Here is an 18,549-nt window from a genome sequence, read left to right as displayed (position 1 = left end):
TCTCAAAGAGTCATAGGTTATTCAGACAAGTCTCTTATTAATCCAGATTCAAACCAGGTCATCACTTGTGTAAACCAGGTAATTTATCTAAACCAGTCTTAACTACTCAAATCTAATCATAACAATTCAAGTATACCTTACCTGAACCAGGATACCAGGATACACACCTCTCTAAGTTCATAATTCGCCTCAACCAATATATAGTTTGTCCTTTATGACCGAAAACAGTTTCAACAAATTTAACGAATCTAAACCAGATTTAACTCGTGTCAGGCGGTTCATAACTTATCTAAACCATCATCCCGACGACTCCAGAACTCCAGAGTGTTGAAAAAGAGTATTATTGGATACATGTGTTACCAGCAGGACTTGATGGAAAGCATTTAGGCAAACTCTGTTGTTCTAAAAGTGAATAATTACTAAAACTGGACTGCTTCATGAGAAGCTCCAATCTCAAATAAAAACTTTTCATATGCAAATAATCAAATAAAAAGTAGCTCCCAAATGCCCAGAAAAGCTTGCATGATCAAGGAGTACGTGAATTAAATACCAGAGAAGGTGAAATTCAAAGTACAATCAAACGTGAATGAGTCTGTCATAATATAAATATTTGTTTATTGACGTTCATTCACTCATAAATAATGTAGAAATATTTCAAACAATCAATTCAGCGTCTCTTTGAATGTGTTGTAAGGTGTTCAGCTCCTCACTGGACAGAGATGTACCAAATGGTCCTCAGTTTTCATCAGCAGAAATAAAAATGGAAAAGGTCCTCTTTCTAAAACACTGCAGGGATTCAACAAACACAGCAGCCTTAAGTTTATCCAGGAAAAAAAAAAACTGGATGCAAAACTTCAAGAAAAAAAATTTCTTCAAACACAAGAAGTAAGAGAAATGCTATAAAATATATAAACTACAAGTCCTTGTTTCTTTAAGTCTCTGGAGAAAACAGGAATCTTAGTGTTCTTGTCATCAGGCCTCCGGACAAATGGAGGTGACTGAGTCTGGAGAGGGTCAGGGTTCACAGAGGCTCGGAGGCGCTGTCCGGTTCAGCAGCTGGACTGGAGGCTGCAGGGCCGCTGTGAAGACATTCGGGGCCCTGGGGGACCACGCTGTCTCCTGCAGGGGGCGCCGCTGGCTCTGTGCTGATGCGCTCAACTATGCTGGACAGACAGTCCAAGCTGGAAATGAGCGATGTTTTACTGCTGCTGCAATCTGAAGAGGAGGAAAAAGAATTAGTTTCTCCTGAACTATGATGTTTTTGAGCAGACAAGTATTTGCAATAAACTGATAGTCAAAAAAAATGAAGAAGAAGACATTTGTGGATTTTCCAAAAATGAAATTTTGGTTGTGGATTCAACATTTTAACCTTGTTTGAAATACTTTTTGAAAGTTGTGCTGTTTAACTCATACATCACTAATGTACTGCCGTGTTCATGTAACCTGGTCATTCACTATTTAATCCTGATCAAAGATTCTTTCAGTTTCATCTTTACACTCTGAACTTTCTTCATGTGGCCCTGATGAAGGAAAAGTTGTAATTACTTTACTGTTAATAGTTTGTTTTATGTTTTTTGTTTGTTCTGGTTATTGTGAGTTTATGCATTGTGTTTTGTGTTGGTTAGAAAAAATAGTGAGAAATAAGTCCCTGTGCTGTACTTATTTCTGATATTATTTCACATAAATATCGCCTCACATATTATTTTTTGTATTTTTAGAAAGGAGGGCATTCATTTTCATGATAGTAGTGTAAATCATGTAATATATCTTGATAGATAGATAGATAGATAGATAGATAGATAGATAGATAGATAGATAGATAGATAGATAGATAAATAGATAGATAGATAGATAGATAGATAGATAGATAGATAGATAGAAAAACAAAAAACTGACTGAACTGCAACATTCCTGACCAAGAAGATGGAGACCATCATTTTTAATGATCACATTTCACTCCATCATTTCAACTTCACATTATAACTGGTGGCAACAAGCCAGAGTCAAGGAAAATTTACAACTCTGCTGCTCATGAAATGCTGCTGGTGGAGACTGCAAATGTGTGTGATCAAGACAACATCGTGTACCTGATTTTCTTCATCTGCCACAAGTCCGATCATAAACACAGGTCTGGACATGATTGCTTATGCCATGTTTAACCAATAAAGTGTTTGAAGGTTTGTTTTGGTAAAGACAAAAGTTGAGGCCTAACTGTTAATGATGTGGGTGAAACTTGGGCAATTCTTTTCATAGAAATGAAAAAGTAGTTAATATAACATAAAGGTGAATCCAAAACTGTTTGTATTTCATTAGATACATTAATCTTAAGCGTGATACAAAAAAAAAAATCTCTATCATGAAAGCATCAGAATTCAAAATGAAGGTCTTATATTTAATCAGATTATCCTTAATATAGTTTGGTTCTATCTTACATGATGTGTTACTGATTCATTTTGAAGGAGGAAAAAGAAACAATCCCAATGTTTCATATTGACAGGTGAACATGTGGCGGATGTTTCCAGGGCGACTCTAAACACATCACAGTAGAGAAACTGACCTTCTGCTGTCTGTCCACAGTAGGAACCGTCACTGTTTTCACTTGTGGTTGAACCGGGAGAGATGAAATCCATCTGGAGGGACAAATAAATGCAAATGTGATTCTGATTTTTTTTGTGTGTGTGCAGAACACACAAACTGCAAATGCGGAGCTCCTCAAAAGCGCAGCATGTAGCAATTTAAATAAACTAGACATGCACTTTTTTTTTTATGAATTAGAACGAAAGAGAGTGGACTGACGGCGCTGTCGGAGCAGCTGGACCGGGGGCTGGAGGCCTCGGAGTCCGCGCTGTAGTGCGCGTCCAGCGGCGGGTAGAAGGCGTCGTCCCGGCCGACCCTGAGCAGCGCCTGCAGGGACTCGATGTAGCTGATGGCGTTGCGCAGGATCTCCACTTTGGGCAGCCGCTGGTTGGGGTTGGAGGCCGTGCACCGCTTCAGGGTCTCGAACGCGTCGTTGACTTTGCTGAGCCGCCTGCGCTCGCGCATGGTGGCCGCTTTCCTGCGGTCCGCGTGCGTCGTCTTCCTCTTGCAGGCCTTGCAGGCCCACAGCAGGCAGTGTCCGGCCTGGTGGAGGCCCCCCGGGGCCCGCACATGCTGGTCCTCCTCCTCCTCCGAGGTGGCCGCTTGCTGGTGGAGGTGCTCCTCGGACTTCAGCAGGCCCGCGTGCACGAGCCGCGCGTCCAAGTCATCGAAAAAGTTGAGGTCGCTGGTGCTGAAGCAGGGGTCATAGAGGTCATCAGCAGAGGAGAGAGGGAAGGGGAAGTCTGAGAGATCCATCAGCTTCTGCAGGAGAACCGCTCCTCAGAAGTCCTTCTCAATACAGAAAATGCAAGAAATAAAAAAAATACAGTCCAGTATTTGACCTAAAGACAGAGATAAAACACAACAGTGTCTCTGAAAAGTGTCTCATTGAAGTGAGCTGACATGACTAATTTAAAATAAAACGGTCTAAAGGTGGAGCTGTGTGTTTAAAGGGCCAGTCAGTGTTGCCTCAGCTCCCTTGACTTGGTGTGTCTTTATAAAGACAGCAGTGAGGAGACTGGGTGGGGTTTTCAGTGGCCAATGGTCTGCTGGGGTGTGTGTTTAAGTGTGTGAGTAACACAGGTCACGAAAAGGAAGCAATAGGAGGGTAATGAAGTCAATCCCACAAATCAGTCTGCTGTCATCCGCATTTTCAACCAGAGGCTTCGTACCACGTGTCACTGAGGAGGAAGACGTCCGTGCAGCGATAACAGTACTCGTTCCTACCCAGCGTTTAAATGCTGTCATGATTTGGATAAAAACAACAAAGGCTTCTTTTATTCTGCAATCAAACTATTTAATACTTGAAAATTTGAAGGACTGAAAGAGATTATACAGCCAAGAAAACCGAAATAGATGAATCCAATCTCTGAATTACCTTCATGCACCAACATCATTAAAACTTTGTCATAATGAAGCTGATGAAGAAGTCTTCTGCCTTCTTTTGACACGTTCTTCTTTTATTACATGCTTTTATTCTGCAGGAAGCACACATCGATTACTGTCCCAAGCACTCATTTAGCGCACACATGCGCATCTTTATTTCAGATATCTGGAAACAGTACGGCAGCAAACGCGGTCAGTTTACAACCAGCTCCTAGTTTCCTTCAATAAATTCATGTTTCTTCAGTAAATAAGCTGCTGAGCTGTTTAATTCAATCTGACAGATAAGTCAGATTACTGACCTGCTGAGGAGGCCATAAACCCACACAGTCATCAAGCTCCTCCCCCGTCTGTGCATGCTTGAGTGTGTGTGTGTGTGTGTGTCCATATGACCAGTGTAAATTTGTGGCATCTTTCAGGGTTTTTTTATTAGAAAAAGAAATCACGGTGTCAGACTGATATGCGTGTTTATGATGGATTTTGCTAGTGTGCTTCCGAATGTCTAAACATTTCATTTTATCGGTATGAGTACTGAAAGAAAAGAGTGTTTTGGCCTGGTTCTGTGGCGTCTGCATGCTCTCCCTCTCCCAGGTTATGGTGAACGTACACTCTCTGTAGTTGTGAATATGAGTGTGTATTTCTCTGTCTCCTTGTGTTCGCCTTGTGATGGACTCAGTCGGGATTGTCTGCAGCTTTCATTGACACTGATCAGAGTAAAGACGTATGGATAGAATGATAGTTTGGGTACCACTGGTGTCTTGTAAGCAACTGGTGATGATTAGTCTCTTGGGGCAGCATGGTGGCGCAGCAGTTAGCGCTCTGGCCTTATAGTGGGAAGGTCATGGATTCCAACACTGTGTGTGTTTCATCTCGGTACTTCAGTTTTCTCCCACGGGTAAATCAACAACCCTAAATGTTGTGTGTGTGGTTGTCTGTCTCTCTGTGATGGTGTATACCTTGCCTTCGCTGACTGGGATCGACTCCAGCATCCCATGACCATGAAGTCGTATAAAAGAAGAACAGATATTGGTTCAGTGGAAAGTATGAAAACAGATAGCTGCTCAAATAACTCTTGAATAACTCGGCCTCCTTAAAGTGCACACAGAAACTTTACTGTGGTGTTGTTGTGACACATTAGCTGAGCTGTCACCACTGTGTGAGCCAGTCTGAGCTCTGATTCATGAGGCCCATCTGAAGTCTCAGAAAATGTTCTTTGTTCAAATGATTATGAAGCTTCAATTTAATGAAAACATTTCTTTGATTAAATGTCAAACAAAAGAAATACTGTTGACTTGCTTATAAAGAGACGATGGATGGTAATTTAAGGTTGCTGATGCAAAACACACTGGTAATCTGTCCAGGATGTAACCCGCTCCAGCTCCCTCCAACCCCGCACTGGATGGATGGATGGATGGATGGATGGATGCTGAACACTGCTGTCCTTCATGTTACTGTCAGGAGGTCTGAGTTACTGAAGGACCGATTAGCCACCCTACCTTCAGTAAACAGGAGTTCACTGAAACAGTGACTGAGCAGCTCATTATCAAAGGCAACAGCAGCAGACGATGTTGATGCCAGCTATAACAGACCACACAAAGATTCAAAATGACACATTCATTGTTTATTGTGTTTCGGGTAAAGGTGTTTTTTTTTTTTGTTTTTTTTTCGTGGTCATGTAACTCAGCGATTTCTCGGCTCTTGAGGGGAGCAGCGATGTGGGACAGCGCGGCTCATGTCACAGGCTCCTCGCAGCTTAATGGGAAAGCACTCCGTTAAATTTAGCAGCTCGTGAAACTGAAGACGAGTGCCCTTCTGGATGAGGTGAGCGCTGGTATTTTGGAAGATCCTCCTGCTGGCCTCCAACACCCGCTGCATACTTTGGGAAACTTGAAATAATCTGGTGGCAGCAGCACAATCAAATGCTATCACAATGGGATCACTCTTCAAAGAAGCTCTTACATGAGAATTTAGGTTTTGTCTACGAGCCGGACTCTGTAAACAACACATAATAAAACTAAATTGACAGTAAAACAGTAAGTTAACATAAATGCATGGCAAACTACTTAAAAAAGAATATTGAAAGAAGACAAGAAATATAAAAAGGTCAGAAGAACAATAAGATATGGCATTCCACATGTCCTGGTTAGTCACTTAACTGTTTTTCAGTGTTTCATTGTTCTACTTAATTTTTCATATTCCACAATTAGACTTTAGAATACGATAAAAACATTCATTAATACCGGAAGTAAATTGTTTTAAAGCAGTGCTCTACACAGAATAAGTAAGACAGGAAAAAGGATTTAATACGTAGCCTACTGAATATTAATATGTAAAGGCTTTACAGTTGCTAATATAAGCACAGAAAGGATAGAACTAACAGAAAACACAATAAACAGTATTCACAGGGAGGAATTATAGTATATTTGTATAAATTAAATCAACACAGTAATCTCAAGGCATTTTAAAGAGAAAACACAACTACTCTACATTACAAAACAATGATTCAAAGGAAAAAACTCCTTTTCAGCAGGAAGAAGGCTACAGAACAAGACTCAGAGAAGTTCTGTTGTCCCAGATTTTAGAGAGAACTGAAGCCAGTGTTATGGGAAGAAACAAAAAAAAACAACCTTTGACCAGCAATATGATGAGTTTGTTTCAGTGAGTCAGCTCTTGCAATAGTAAGAGAGAGCTACGATCACTTCCTGCTGGTTTATGGAGAAATCTTCTAGTCGTTTTGGAAATCAGGACTTCACCACTCCTCCCCAATTCCTTCCAATTCTGCTCTTTCATTGTTCAAGGAGTGAGAAAAAGCACTCCTGTGCAACGTCCTATTAGTCACACATTCATTTCTACAGCTGATTGGACAGAACATGTAGTGTCCTCAAAAAGGATATTTGAATGTAAAAATTCCCAAACTTTTTAGCTTTCAGTTCTTTTGCTGCAGGTTAGCAGTGACACAACAACTTTAAATGAATACCATTGAATACCTACTATCGACAAAGGAGTTGTACTTCATGCTCTGACATTGTGAGTTGCGCTCCACGCCGTATTGCTTTCACTTGGTAATGTTATTTGGATTGCTAACCCCATCAGAGTGATGGATTTAACCTGTTCTTCTTTCCTTGATTTCTGCGCATTACAACTGGAGAAATGGTACCAGTCTCAGGTGATACTGGTAGATATCACACACTAACAAATGCATATCATTTAAAGGCACCATTCAGTGTAACATGCATGATTTTTAAGTTGACAACATGAATAACTGCAAAACTCTGTACAGACCATGGAGAGCCACCCAGTCCCGATTCAAACTTATGCTTTCAGATTTCTGAGAATATTGCACAAGCATAGGTTGTCATTCGCGAGGAAAGCATTCACACAAATTTCCCTGTATCCTGCAATTCAGTCTTCATCCACTCAATTGCTGAGTTCAGTTTTCTGACTAAAAACAAACACTTATGCTCAGTATTCTAAATTCTGCAAGTGCTGTGTGCTCTGCCACACAGCTCTGCCAGCGTTTGCTGGGTCGACCTCCAGCTCTTCATGACCCTGCAGGGTGAAGCTTGTGTAGGCGTTGGACGGACGGATTATTTCCTGTGGTAACTTCCTAAAATGAAGCCTGTTAAAGTCTGTTTGGATCAGTCGCCGACTGCTGCTGTTTTTCTTTCGGACAACAAACAAACTGTAAATCTTCAGCACCTTCGGCTTTCGACAGCGTCGCCATCAAAGCAGAAACGAGGAAACCATGAAGCCTCGGTCTGACGGGACACGTCGGGACACACAGATTAGGACTGTGCTGGACCTGGATGTGGATTCCAGATGGATCCAGGGAGCTTAGAGGGATTCAACAAGTACCTAAACACACAGCCGGACCCCCTCCTGAGTTTTACAGCCCCGTTCACAGTCAAAGCAAACTGGCTGTAGCCAGGCTCATTAGCTGCTTCACGCCTCTTCACTTTCCCAGGTTTGTTCTCTCTCACATCAGTTTTATTGGAGAGGCGACACGATTATTATTCTTCACACATATATTCAAACCATAAAGTTTTAATTAAATAATGTTTAGTTTTGTTGTCCATCCTCTTCTTCTTTTTTTTTCTTTTGAAGTTATGAAACTGTAACAGAATGTATGAATAAATCAATGTTGGCTCAACATGGACACATTCCAGGGGGGAGGCATCTCTGAGTATGCTGAATGAGGTCAACTGGACTTAAACGTTTATCTTGGAAGACGTCACATGAGGCAACTTGATTCAATTAAATTCAACTAAATATATGGAAAAATATTGAAATGTTGAATTCTGAAACACTTGTTTATGATAAGGAGATAAAACTGCAGAAACCTTTGTTACAACAGTAAAATTGTTGATGTGTGTGTTGGTAAAGAGGTCTGAGCAGTTTGCTGTTTGAAGCATGTAGCGCCGCATTATATCCTTCAACTTTAGAAGTCTTTGAAATCAGGAATGCAGAGTTTTCTTTTGAAGAAGGTTTTTGGCATTGGTTTGTTTCTTATCCCCTTTGTATGAAGCTGTCCTGTTTTACATATCTTTACTGGAATTTGACATATTTCCATTAATTATAAGTACTTTTTAGAGAATAGGTCAAATAATTGAAAAGTGTGCATTTTATGTCTAAACACGCGAATACAAACTTAGAGCAGTTTCTCACTTTTAGGATAAGGTAACCTGTTTTATTCCTATTTCTACTACTTTGAAGGCAGATGTTCTGCACATGACTGTGATTCTGCTGGATGTTCCTTCTTTTTTTGCAGTGAGAGAATGTTTTAGTCGAAGCTATATGATTAAAACGGAATTGAATTTCAAAACTTACCATCTTGCTTTTCCTCCTGGGTTATTTGGGTAAAAATTTGAGTGAAGCCATAACAAAATGAATAGATGCTTATTGCCTCATTAATTCTGTTTTCCGGGTGAAATATTCTTAAGTTGCCTACTAAGGATATCAAATTTCAAACTGACATTCTAAGAAATTCTGCAAAAAGAAAAAAAAAAATGCTCTGCTTCAAAATAAGATCTGGATTCATTCTCGACAAGTTGGATCTGACGGCTTTGATGGGAGCTGCAGTGAGGTGACGGAGGAGTGAAGGTGGCGTTTGACAGGTGTACAGCTTTCCCCACCGACTGACTGTGAATTATGACTTCCTGCTGCGTTCTGAGGTACTTGACCTCTGTATGGGCGCGACTAAGTGCTCTATTAGGCTGTGATCATCCTGCTAGGAAGCAAATTAGTTAAACATGGACACTCCAGTGAGATCTGTCTTTGATCAGTTCAGAAAGCCTGAACAGCCGCCAGACTCCGTGCCACAGTGCCACAAAGATGTTGATACACAACAGGTTCAGCTGGGCTCTGACTGGATGGATGATGGATGGATTCAATTAGTATTACTGGATGATGGGTGGGTGGTTGGATAGATTAGATAGATTAATAATTGGGATAAATGTTTGTGGGACGTATGATGGATGAATGGATGAATTAAATGAAGAGGCAGAGTTGAGTGATGGACACATGAGCTATTAAGCTCTTCTAAACCACTTTTCTCAACTTTTTCCGGAGAAAAGACAATGACTCTCTGAAATCTCATGAATACATATCAGTTTGAGCTGTGAGTGTCTTGCACACCGACAGGTCTCTGTGTGTGAGTTTATGAACAGCGGCAAATCTTGAATAACTCCTGAGCGGCTCGGCTCTCCTTAGTCATAGATGAGACATTCAGGCAAGTTACTCAAGAGGCCTCTTCTTGTAAACACAGCCCCTCCTCAGAGCACTGTAAATCCTGTAAGAGTAAGTCAGTGACTTCCCCATTCGCAGCACTGTAAGTGCATTAATAGTAACAGCATAGGAGATGCAGTAACAGAGAACGCAGGTCGACGTGCAGCAGCAGCTGAAGCGTGCTCTGAGATAACCTCCAGCCCTCATTACTCCTGTTTCTTTTCAATGCTCTCTGAGTGCAAAAAAGAAGGAAAAAAAAGAAAACGAGAGAAAAATGTTCAAAACAAAAAAAGCTATCAGTCTTCCCAAAAGATATTCATAGTTTCCCTTATCTTGTGAAACGATATGGTTTTTTTTCTTACTACAAATGTGAGAAAAACACAGAAGTATATACTTACACTATGTCTGATGAAAGAAAGCATCTTTTAGTCTTTTGAAGGTTGGACTTGTCATCAAAATGTGTGAAACAAGGAACAAATAAAAAAATCATAGATGAGAAAGTAGATTTGTTGATGTATATATATATTTTGATTTGATTTATTTGGATCCCCATTAGCATGGCAATGCCAAAGCTATTCTTCCCAGGGTCCATACAACATCTTCACAATGTGTCAATGCAGCCACATTATCTACATAACAATCCATATACAAATACAACACAAAACAAAAACACCAAAAAATACATAACACAACAACAAACAAACAATACAAGACTGCTCCCAGGTCAGCAGAGATACACAACATTCAAATATCACATCTACGCAGATCCACACATATTATGCACATTGGTCACACAAAAAACTCAAATCTCTTTTGCCCTTTCATCTTACACCCAAACGCCCTTGAAGCAGAAACCCTGATGTAACAATTAAAATTCAAATCAGATTTGACAGTCACCCATTCATTTACTGTTTATGTCAGGAACAATTTCTATTGTAATTCCAGTTGACCCATATTAAGTCTCTATTATACACAGATGTTTTTAGATATATATATATATATAGTTATCATTGGAATTAGGAGTAAGAACAATCCTAATATTTGTTGTTTTGTCATTTTGAAGTTTTGAAAACGAGCCGTAAAGTTATAGGGAGAAACATTTTTTTTCCAGTACATCCCTGTTGAGTGTTCAAATGGTTCAGTGGTGATGAGTGAAGTAAATTTAAGATAAATAAAGAAATATGGCGATGTTTAGTGGTGTTGCTCTAGCAGTCCAGTCAATAACTGGCAGACGGTGTCTGTCTGAGTCCAACATACAAACATTTTCAGATCTCATATTTTAAGGAAGTAGTGCAGTCTGTGACCCTTTCTGTGTGTCAGTCTTGAGAACAGATCAGATCTTCTTGTTTTTCCCTCCTCTCAGAGGTCAAAGGTTAAATCAATTCAACCTGCTCCCGCTATCTGCCCCTGCTGTGACGAAGCCACCAGGTCATTTCCTGTACAGGGGCAATGACGTCCTCAGACGTCCCCTGATGGTCGAGCTCTGGCCTTGTCATCAGCAGCTCTGACCAGGATGTTTTTTAAGCCCACCTCCTCCTCCTCCTCCTCCTCCTCCTCCTCCTCCTCCTTCTCCTCCTCCTCCTCCTCCTCTTCCTAAATGTGAGCGGAGAAACGTCCAGTTCAAAGTCACAGTGACAAAAGGAGTAATGATTGAAGTGCTGACAGTTCTGATGTGTTTAACAAGTCAGTGAAATGAAGCAGGAGGCAACAATGTGAATCTATCCTCGTGTTAAAATCCAAAATGTGGCTATTTTTTCTCTTGGTAAAAAAAAAAAAAAAAAAAAAAAAAATGCAGATGATGCAACTTTCTTTCGGTGGTTAAAGTCATGTCTGGTTTTGCAAAACTATCAGTGTAAAATCTCACAAACCGTGCATAATTTACACAAAATAATTAGAGCTGGGCAACGATTAACTTTTTTAATTGCGATTAATCGCACCCCAATCCTGGAGTTAATCGCGATTAATCGCGATTAAAATGGCTCATTTGAAGTCTGCTGATTCCATTCAAAATGTGTGTGTTACATAAATAATTTTACAATTCATCAAATATGATTTATAATAGCTTAAAATACCAAATCTTTACCAAGATTGCCCCCCAACACACACACACACACACACACACACACACACACACACACACACAAACAGGTTCGTATTTCTATCCTTGTGGGGACCTTCCATTGACTCCCATTCATGTCTAACTCCTAACCCTGACCCTTACCCTAACTCTAACCCACACCAAAACAAAGCCTAACCCTAAAGAAATGTTTTTGCACTTTTACTTTTTTCAGTAACAACATGGCCAAGAAAACACTGTTTCTCCTCATTAGGACTGGAAAAAGGTCCCCACAAGGCACATCGTTCCAGGTTTTCCTATCCTTGTGGGGACATTTGGCCCCCACAAGGATAGGAATACGAGTGCACACACACACACACACACACACACACACACACACTACCAATAACAGAGCAGATGAAAAATAGAAGTCTCTTATGAGCGCTCACTTCCTCAAACTTCATCCTATCTCCAAGACAGCCTAAATTCAGTCACACCGAATTTTGCCTCATATTATTTATTTACATTTATTAAACCAGCTTGTGTGTTGAAGGGAAATGTACTACTTTATTTTGCGTGTTTTCAGCGCCTGAAAAACGTCCAGCTGACCAAAACGCTGCACCGACAAAAAACCCGATTTAAGTTTCACTTTCATTTTCTTCATATTTGCGCTCCTTATTTCAGTTTGTGTGTCATACCAGCATTTTCCTCGTGATTTTTCTGATTATTCGGCCGAGTTCAATATGGCAAATAATGAGGAATGGACCGTGTTTTACCGCTAAAATCGCGTGTGTGTTTTTTGATGCTCAGCTGGAGCGCAGTGACTCTCGGGCTCGGGCACAGGACAGATTAGATTAACTGCGACAATTTTTTTTCTCGCACGATAAGACTCTCGCGAAAACGCAGCACTTTATCGCCGTTAACGGCCCAGCTATAAAAATAATACATTAGAAAATGATAATCTAAGACATTGATCCACTGCTATTTTAAATCAGTTTCTATGATAAAAGGAAATGGATATCAACTAAAAAAAAAATGTAAAGAAAAAAACAAACAAAAAAAACCATTTCCTTTTCAGAATAAATTTTCATAATTTTATTTATTGTAAATCTTTGCGGAAGCTGAATTACATTGTAATGGTGGCTTTGGGTGAGCGGCCAGAAGGCATTGTGGGACATATTCCTGGGGTTTCTTCTCTGGGTTTTGTTGTGATTGTGTTTATTGTTCTGTTTTTGTTGTTTACCATTATCAGTTTTTATTCAGTGTTCATTGTGTTGCTTTGCTGGGTTTTGTGATTCATGTGACAGTGGTGCTGCGACTGACTGAGATGCTCTGTTCAAGGTGAATTTATGTTTTTCATCATTTAGAGTTTATTGAATAAAACAATGTGTTACTTTGTGCATTTATCAGGACTTTTTTTGATGCAAATGCAGAAAAAAATGTGTCTGTGCACTGCAGTTTCCCCCCCCTCTTCCTCATTAGTTGCTGCACAGATAAATCAATCAAGATGCAATTTAAAATAATCACCAATAACTTAACACATCTCTGCCAGAGCTGAAGTCTCACGTGTCTAAATCCCTGGAGCGTTCAAACATTACACGTGAAGCTGGGAATCCACTTCAAGATTGATTTCAGTCCTCGCAGAAGATACACTGTATTGCATTACTGTACTGCATGTCCTCTGATTCAGCGCTATGTGTGAGTACAGTCAGTAAACTAGAAAACAGTATGGCAGAGAGATGAACCAAGCTGCACACAGCTCTGTTTTTATACCCCTTTCTAACTTAACTTAAACCCCTTTTTAACTGCAATGAAAGAGGGCATTGGGATTTCTACCACATAACAATTATAGTTATGCTGCAGTTTTTGCCAAATGTGAAAATGTTGTAATCCACCTGTAGATCTAAATGAGAAAAAAATAATGTTCTGTTCTGACAAGCATGAACATTAAAAAACCTCGCCTCACTGTGGAATTAAAACATTTTAGTGGTGAATATGTGTATAGATTCAACATAGATGGGAAAATTGTTTTCCCTATATATTCACACCCTTCTGATTGAAACCATTGTGTCAGTAATGCTGTATAAATTAAATTAAATTAAATAGTCCATGATGTTTTTAAATCTTGCTGGATTCGGGGATGTTTTAAAAGCAGTGGCCAAAATAGGCTATCTTTGATTTGAAGAAAATAGGCACGCAGATTTAAAAAAAACAATCTTATTTTCCTTCATCAAAATGCACACAACTATTTGTTGATATAGACTTGTACTTTGATGAACTTCTGAAGCAAAATCCCCAAAACAATCAAGAGAAACTACGATAAAAAGAAAAAAATATTGCTTACTTCAGTTATAGTTAGTCACCAGCTCACTCTGCTCTTGGAAGAAACATGAGTCCAAATGGGTCAGTAACTAATCATATTATAAATAGGTGAATGGAGGTCAGTGGACATAATATAAATATGTGCAGATATATAATACTGTGACCGAGCCGATGAAGAGCTGCACAATGATGGAAATGTCACGTGTTTCGTTATTATTAAAAAAGACATGTTTTTAATAACAAAATATCTGCAGACGCTCCTCATCTGTACAATAAGCTGAGGAGCACTGATTTCTTGTAGACTTCAAACACAACTGCAACTACTAGTTGACCGATTGTAACTCCAAATTAAGCTTAACCCAAAAATCCAAACCACAACTTTTTACTGTGCTGCTTTGCAGCAGTTTTCATTCTGCACCTCAATGGGGAGAGAGTGTGTGTCTGAGTTTATATAAGCAATCAGTTTAATTCCTCATCAGTGTAGAGGAACGGAGATGCATGTATGCATGCACACACACGCACACACACTACATTCATTTCCAGCAGATTTAATCATTACACATACCCACCAAACCTTAACAACTGCATTTAAAAAAAAATATATCGATGAGATGAGATGAGATGAGATGAGATGAGATGAGATGAGATGAGATGAGATATTCCAATATTTGGCCTAAAATGTGGATTTTTATGGATAAATCGGAAATTATATGTAAATGACATGCAGAGTTTTGCTGTACCTTCAGAGAGGCACGTCCCCACTTGATGACTGTGTAAACAGACCCACATCCCCTCAACATGGGTTCAACAAGTACATGCACACACAAACACACACACACACGCGTGTGTGTGTTTGTGTGTGTGTGTGTGTCCTTGCAGCTGCTCTGAGTTTGTCAAAGTGACACTGACTCTGATCCCACAATGCCTTTCTCACAATCTCATATGGACTGATTAAGTTCAAGCTGTTTCTGAATTTTTCTAACTGTACCTATCGATTTCTAAAACTCTCTCCAAAGAAATGATAAATGCAAATAATAAAAATGCATATATGTAATTGTCTTTTTTTCTTTTTTCTTTTTTAAAAGCTTCCATCCATCTATCATCTGGACTGTTTCATCCAGCTCAGGGTCTCGGGATGCTGGAGCCGATCCCAGCTGACTATGAGCAAAAGTAGGGTACACCTTGTACAGGTTTCTCACACACACGCACGCACGCACGCACACACACACACACACACACACACACACACACACACACACACACACACACACACAGAATTTGCTGTCAGCACTTCATCCTGAATTGATGGACTGTTTGTGGAAACCAGAGTACCTGTGGAAAACACGTGCCTGAGCTGGAAGAACATGCAATCTCAACACAGAAACACTTCCAAGCACAATCAACCGTCAAACGAGAGACATGCTCACTCTAAGGCAGGATTACAAACCACTACACCACCGTGCAGGCTGGCTTCACTCATTTTATTAGAGGTCGTTTTAATGCCGAGTTTTCTCCAATAACACAAAACTGAGACCGACTGAGAATCTAAGCTTGTTCCAGAGAAATTAAATGTAAGCTTTTCTTTATTACTGTCTGTCTTTGCACTGAAACAAAGGGGTGGGGATTAACCAAAAGTTTGTATTTAAAGGGCGTTATGTTGTCATGTTACTGATTCGGCCTTCTCAAGATAGAATGGGGGTGTGTGGCCTCAGGACTAAAATTACTTTGGCACCCCTGCAGTAAATGATGCTTCAGATTCAATTCATCACAGTCAGTTAACCCTCTCGTCTGTTTATTTCCGATACACATTTTTTGAAACTAAATTAATTGATTTGACATGGCTCCACCATTTTTCTGGAAGATCATCAGCTTGAGCCCAAACTGTTGATACTTTTCTGAATGAATGAATGAATGAATAAATACCATCAACCCTTTAAAGGTGTGAAAAGTGTTTGTGAAAAAAAGAGGAATATCATTTCACATCATCTTTTCTTTTAGCAACATGTTCACAGTTGAACCGATGTTCCCATGTTGCTGAAAATAAAAGCAGGACATGACTTCATCTGTAAATCCAGGCAGGGATCTGCAGACGCACGAACATCATGATAATAACCCGATACTAAATTCAACCTCTAGAAACTGAACCCGCCAACATCAGCCAGCTTTCTTTTGATGCTGCAAAGGCCAGCTTGGCACCGCTCAGCCGTTACATGTTTTTCCACAGTCGGCGAGCGGCTGTGGGCCGCGCTCCAGCCGGCTGAGCGTCAGCAGCTGCGTCACTGTGAGTCTCAGGACATCCAGCCCGATCGGATGGCCGCATGTCCCTCTCAGGCCCTCAGCACAGGCTTGCAGGCAAGGCGTGGCTGGTTGACATCAGGTCAGGCCTACTGGCACACTGGCATGAGCGCATGTGAAGCCACACTCATCCTATGAGATCATTTCTCTCTGTGTTCTTTTCTGCAGTTGTGCCCTCAGATATTTTGACCTCTTGGCCTTTCAGATTAAATCTGATATAAACAAAGACAGTAAGTATGAACTACTGACCACTAGAGAGCAGACTAGCTGAAAGAGATCCCAGCTAACTGAACAAAATACAGATTACACCCAGGGCAGAGATTCAGGCCCCCTGAAGAAAAGAAAACACCTTCTCTGTTAATAAGATTCAAAGATTCTTTATTGTTATACCAGTTCACGTATGTTATGGTGCAGAATTCCATACTCGTGGTCTGATACTAAAATATAAAAAAAATAAAGGATAAATATGAATAAAATATGAAGCAATATAAAATACATTAGAAATGTAAAAATTAAGCACAATTACAGTAAAAAGCTGTATATACAGTGTTTACAAAACAAACAGACAGAGAAACAAATAGGTATGTGACGTCTTTAGAGATGCTATTGCCCTCCTCCAGTATCTACTGGTGAAGATGTCTGTCGTGGAGGGTGAACTGCTTCTCACAATCCTCTGGGCATCCTTCACCACCCTCTGCAGAGCTTTCCTCTCTCCAGCAGAGCAGCCGTGGTGCTGCACTGTGACGCAGGAGCAGAGGACGCGCTCAACAGCACTCCTGTACAAACTGCCCAGGACTGCACGTCTCGCCTTCTTGAGGCATGCAGGATAAAAACCAAATGCATTTTACCAGAATCTTACAACAACAGATTTATGCAGCAGTTTTCAAATGATAGATAGATAGATAGATAGATAGATAGATAGATAGATAGATAGATAGATAGATAGATAGATCAATTCTTGATTATTTCCTCAATGGGGAGATGTCAATGTTACAGCAGCAGATTAAAAAGTAGACAGTGTAAAAACGAGAAAGAGCATAGTATAAAAAAGGGTTAGGAAATAAAGTAAATATAATCATTGCGCAGTTAGTTGGACTGAACTCCTGGGAGTGGACTTGGTTGATCAGCCTGACTGCAGCAGGAAGGAAGGACCTGCGGTATCTCTCCTTAAGACACTGTGGGTGGAGCAGTCTGTCACTGAAGGAGCTGCCCAGTGGCTGTTTCATGCAGGTGGTGGGAGGTGTGCTCCATGATGGACCGGAGCTTTGTCATCATCCTCCTGTCTGTGTGCAAAAACAGTCCCCTGGGGGCCCTCGTACTGCAGATCACAGTATATGACACACAGACACAGACACGCAGTGTTGGGAGGGTTACTTTTAAAACATATTCCCCTACAGATTACTGATTACATGTCGTAACATGTAATCTGCAAAGTATTCCCTTAGGTTACTCAAGTAAAGTTACGCATTCTGAATACTTTTGGATTATTTTAACTTGCTTCAAATTAGTCTAATGCAGTGGTTCTCAAACTTCCTGTGTCCAAGGCACCCCAAAAGGACAAATAAGAATTTCAAGACACAATTATTCTGCCAAATAGCCTTGATAACACGTTATCGTGTCATGTAAAATGTCTGTAAATTTGCATATTATTGAGTCATGCCAAATAAAATATGACGAAGACAGCAATGTTACTCATGTGATATTTATGCTGAAATATGAAAACAAAACGGTTGGAGCTATTTGCTGAAAATGAATGGTCAAAAATACCTTGATTGCAGTAACAGCTAATGAAGACTTTTCTGTTGATTATTGAGAAGGGTGTGAAATATTCTGAACATGCTACTTTTGTTCAAATGTAAATCAAAGCTGGGAAATATATCAACAATGGAGCTTATTGTATATAATCTTATTAACTTTTGGAAGACGTTTGTGTCATTTATGGGGAAAAAAAAACTTCCTTGCTGAATAAAGTAACATTAAGCCTAAACGTTCCTGGAATATGAATAATTTGTGGTCTAAGTGGGTCTGCATCCATAAGACATTCAGCTAATGAAGGCTTTTAACCTCCGCCAAGGAGGTTATGTAATCACGTCGGTTTGTTGGTTTGTTGGTTGGTCTGTTAGCAACATTACGGAAAAAGTAATGGACAGATTGCAATGAAACTTTGTGGAAAGGTGGGTCTTGGCCTAACT

At 40.1% G+C, this 18,549-nt stretch overlaps 1 protein-coding gene across 1 annotated transcript; it reads right to left on the bottom strand.

The window, feature by feature from the left end:
* Positions 1-853: 853 nt before the first annotated feature.
* On the bottom strand, positions 854-3,529 carry LOC115386976 (myoblast determination protein 1 homolog). Its single transcript, XM_030089468.1, has 3 exons — positions 2,797-3,529; positions 2,558-2,630; positions 854-1,215 (listed from the first exon to the last, which is right to left on the bottom strand). Exons 1-3 carry the CDS (start codon positions 3,331-3,333, stop codon positions 1,022-1,024), a joined length of 804 nt encoding a protein of 267 aa, XP_029945328.1. The 5' UTR covers positions 3,334-3,529; the 3' UTR covers positions 854-1,021.
* Between the last annotated feature and the right edge of the window lie 15,020 nt (positions 3,530-18,549).

This window comes from Salarias fasciatus, chromosome 1 (assembly GCF_902148845.1).
Source record: "Salarias fasciatus chromosome 1, fSalaFa1.1, whole genome shotgun sequence".
NCBI lineage: Eukaryota > Metazoa > Chordata > Actinopteri > Blenniiformes > Blenniidae > Salarias > Salarias fasciatus.
The sequence above is the reverse complement of the archived record's forward strand: the minus strand, read 5'-3'. Positions and strand labels throughout refer to the sequence as shown.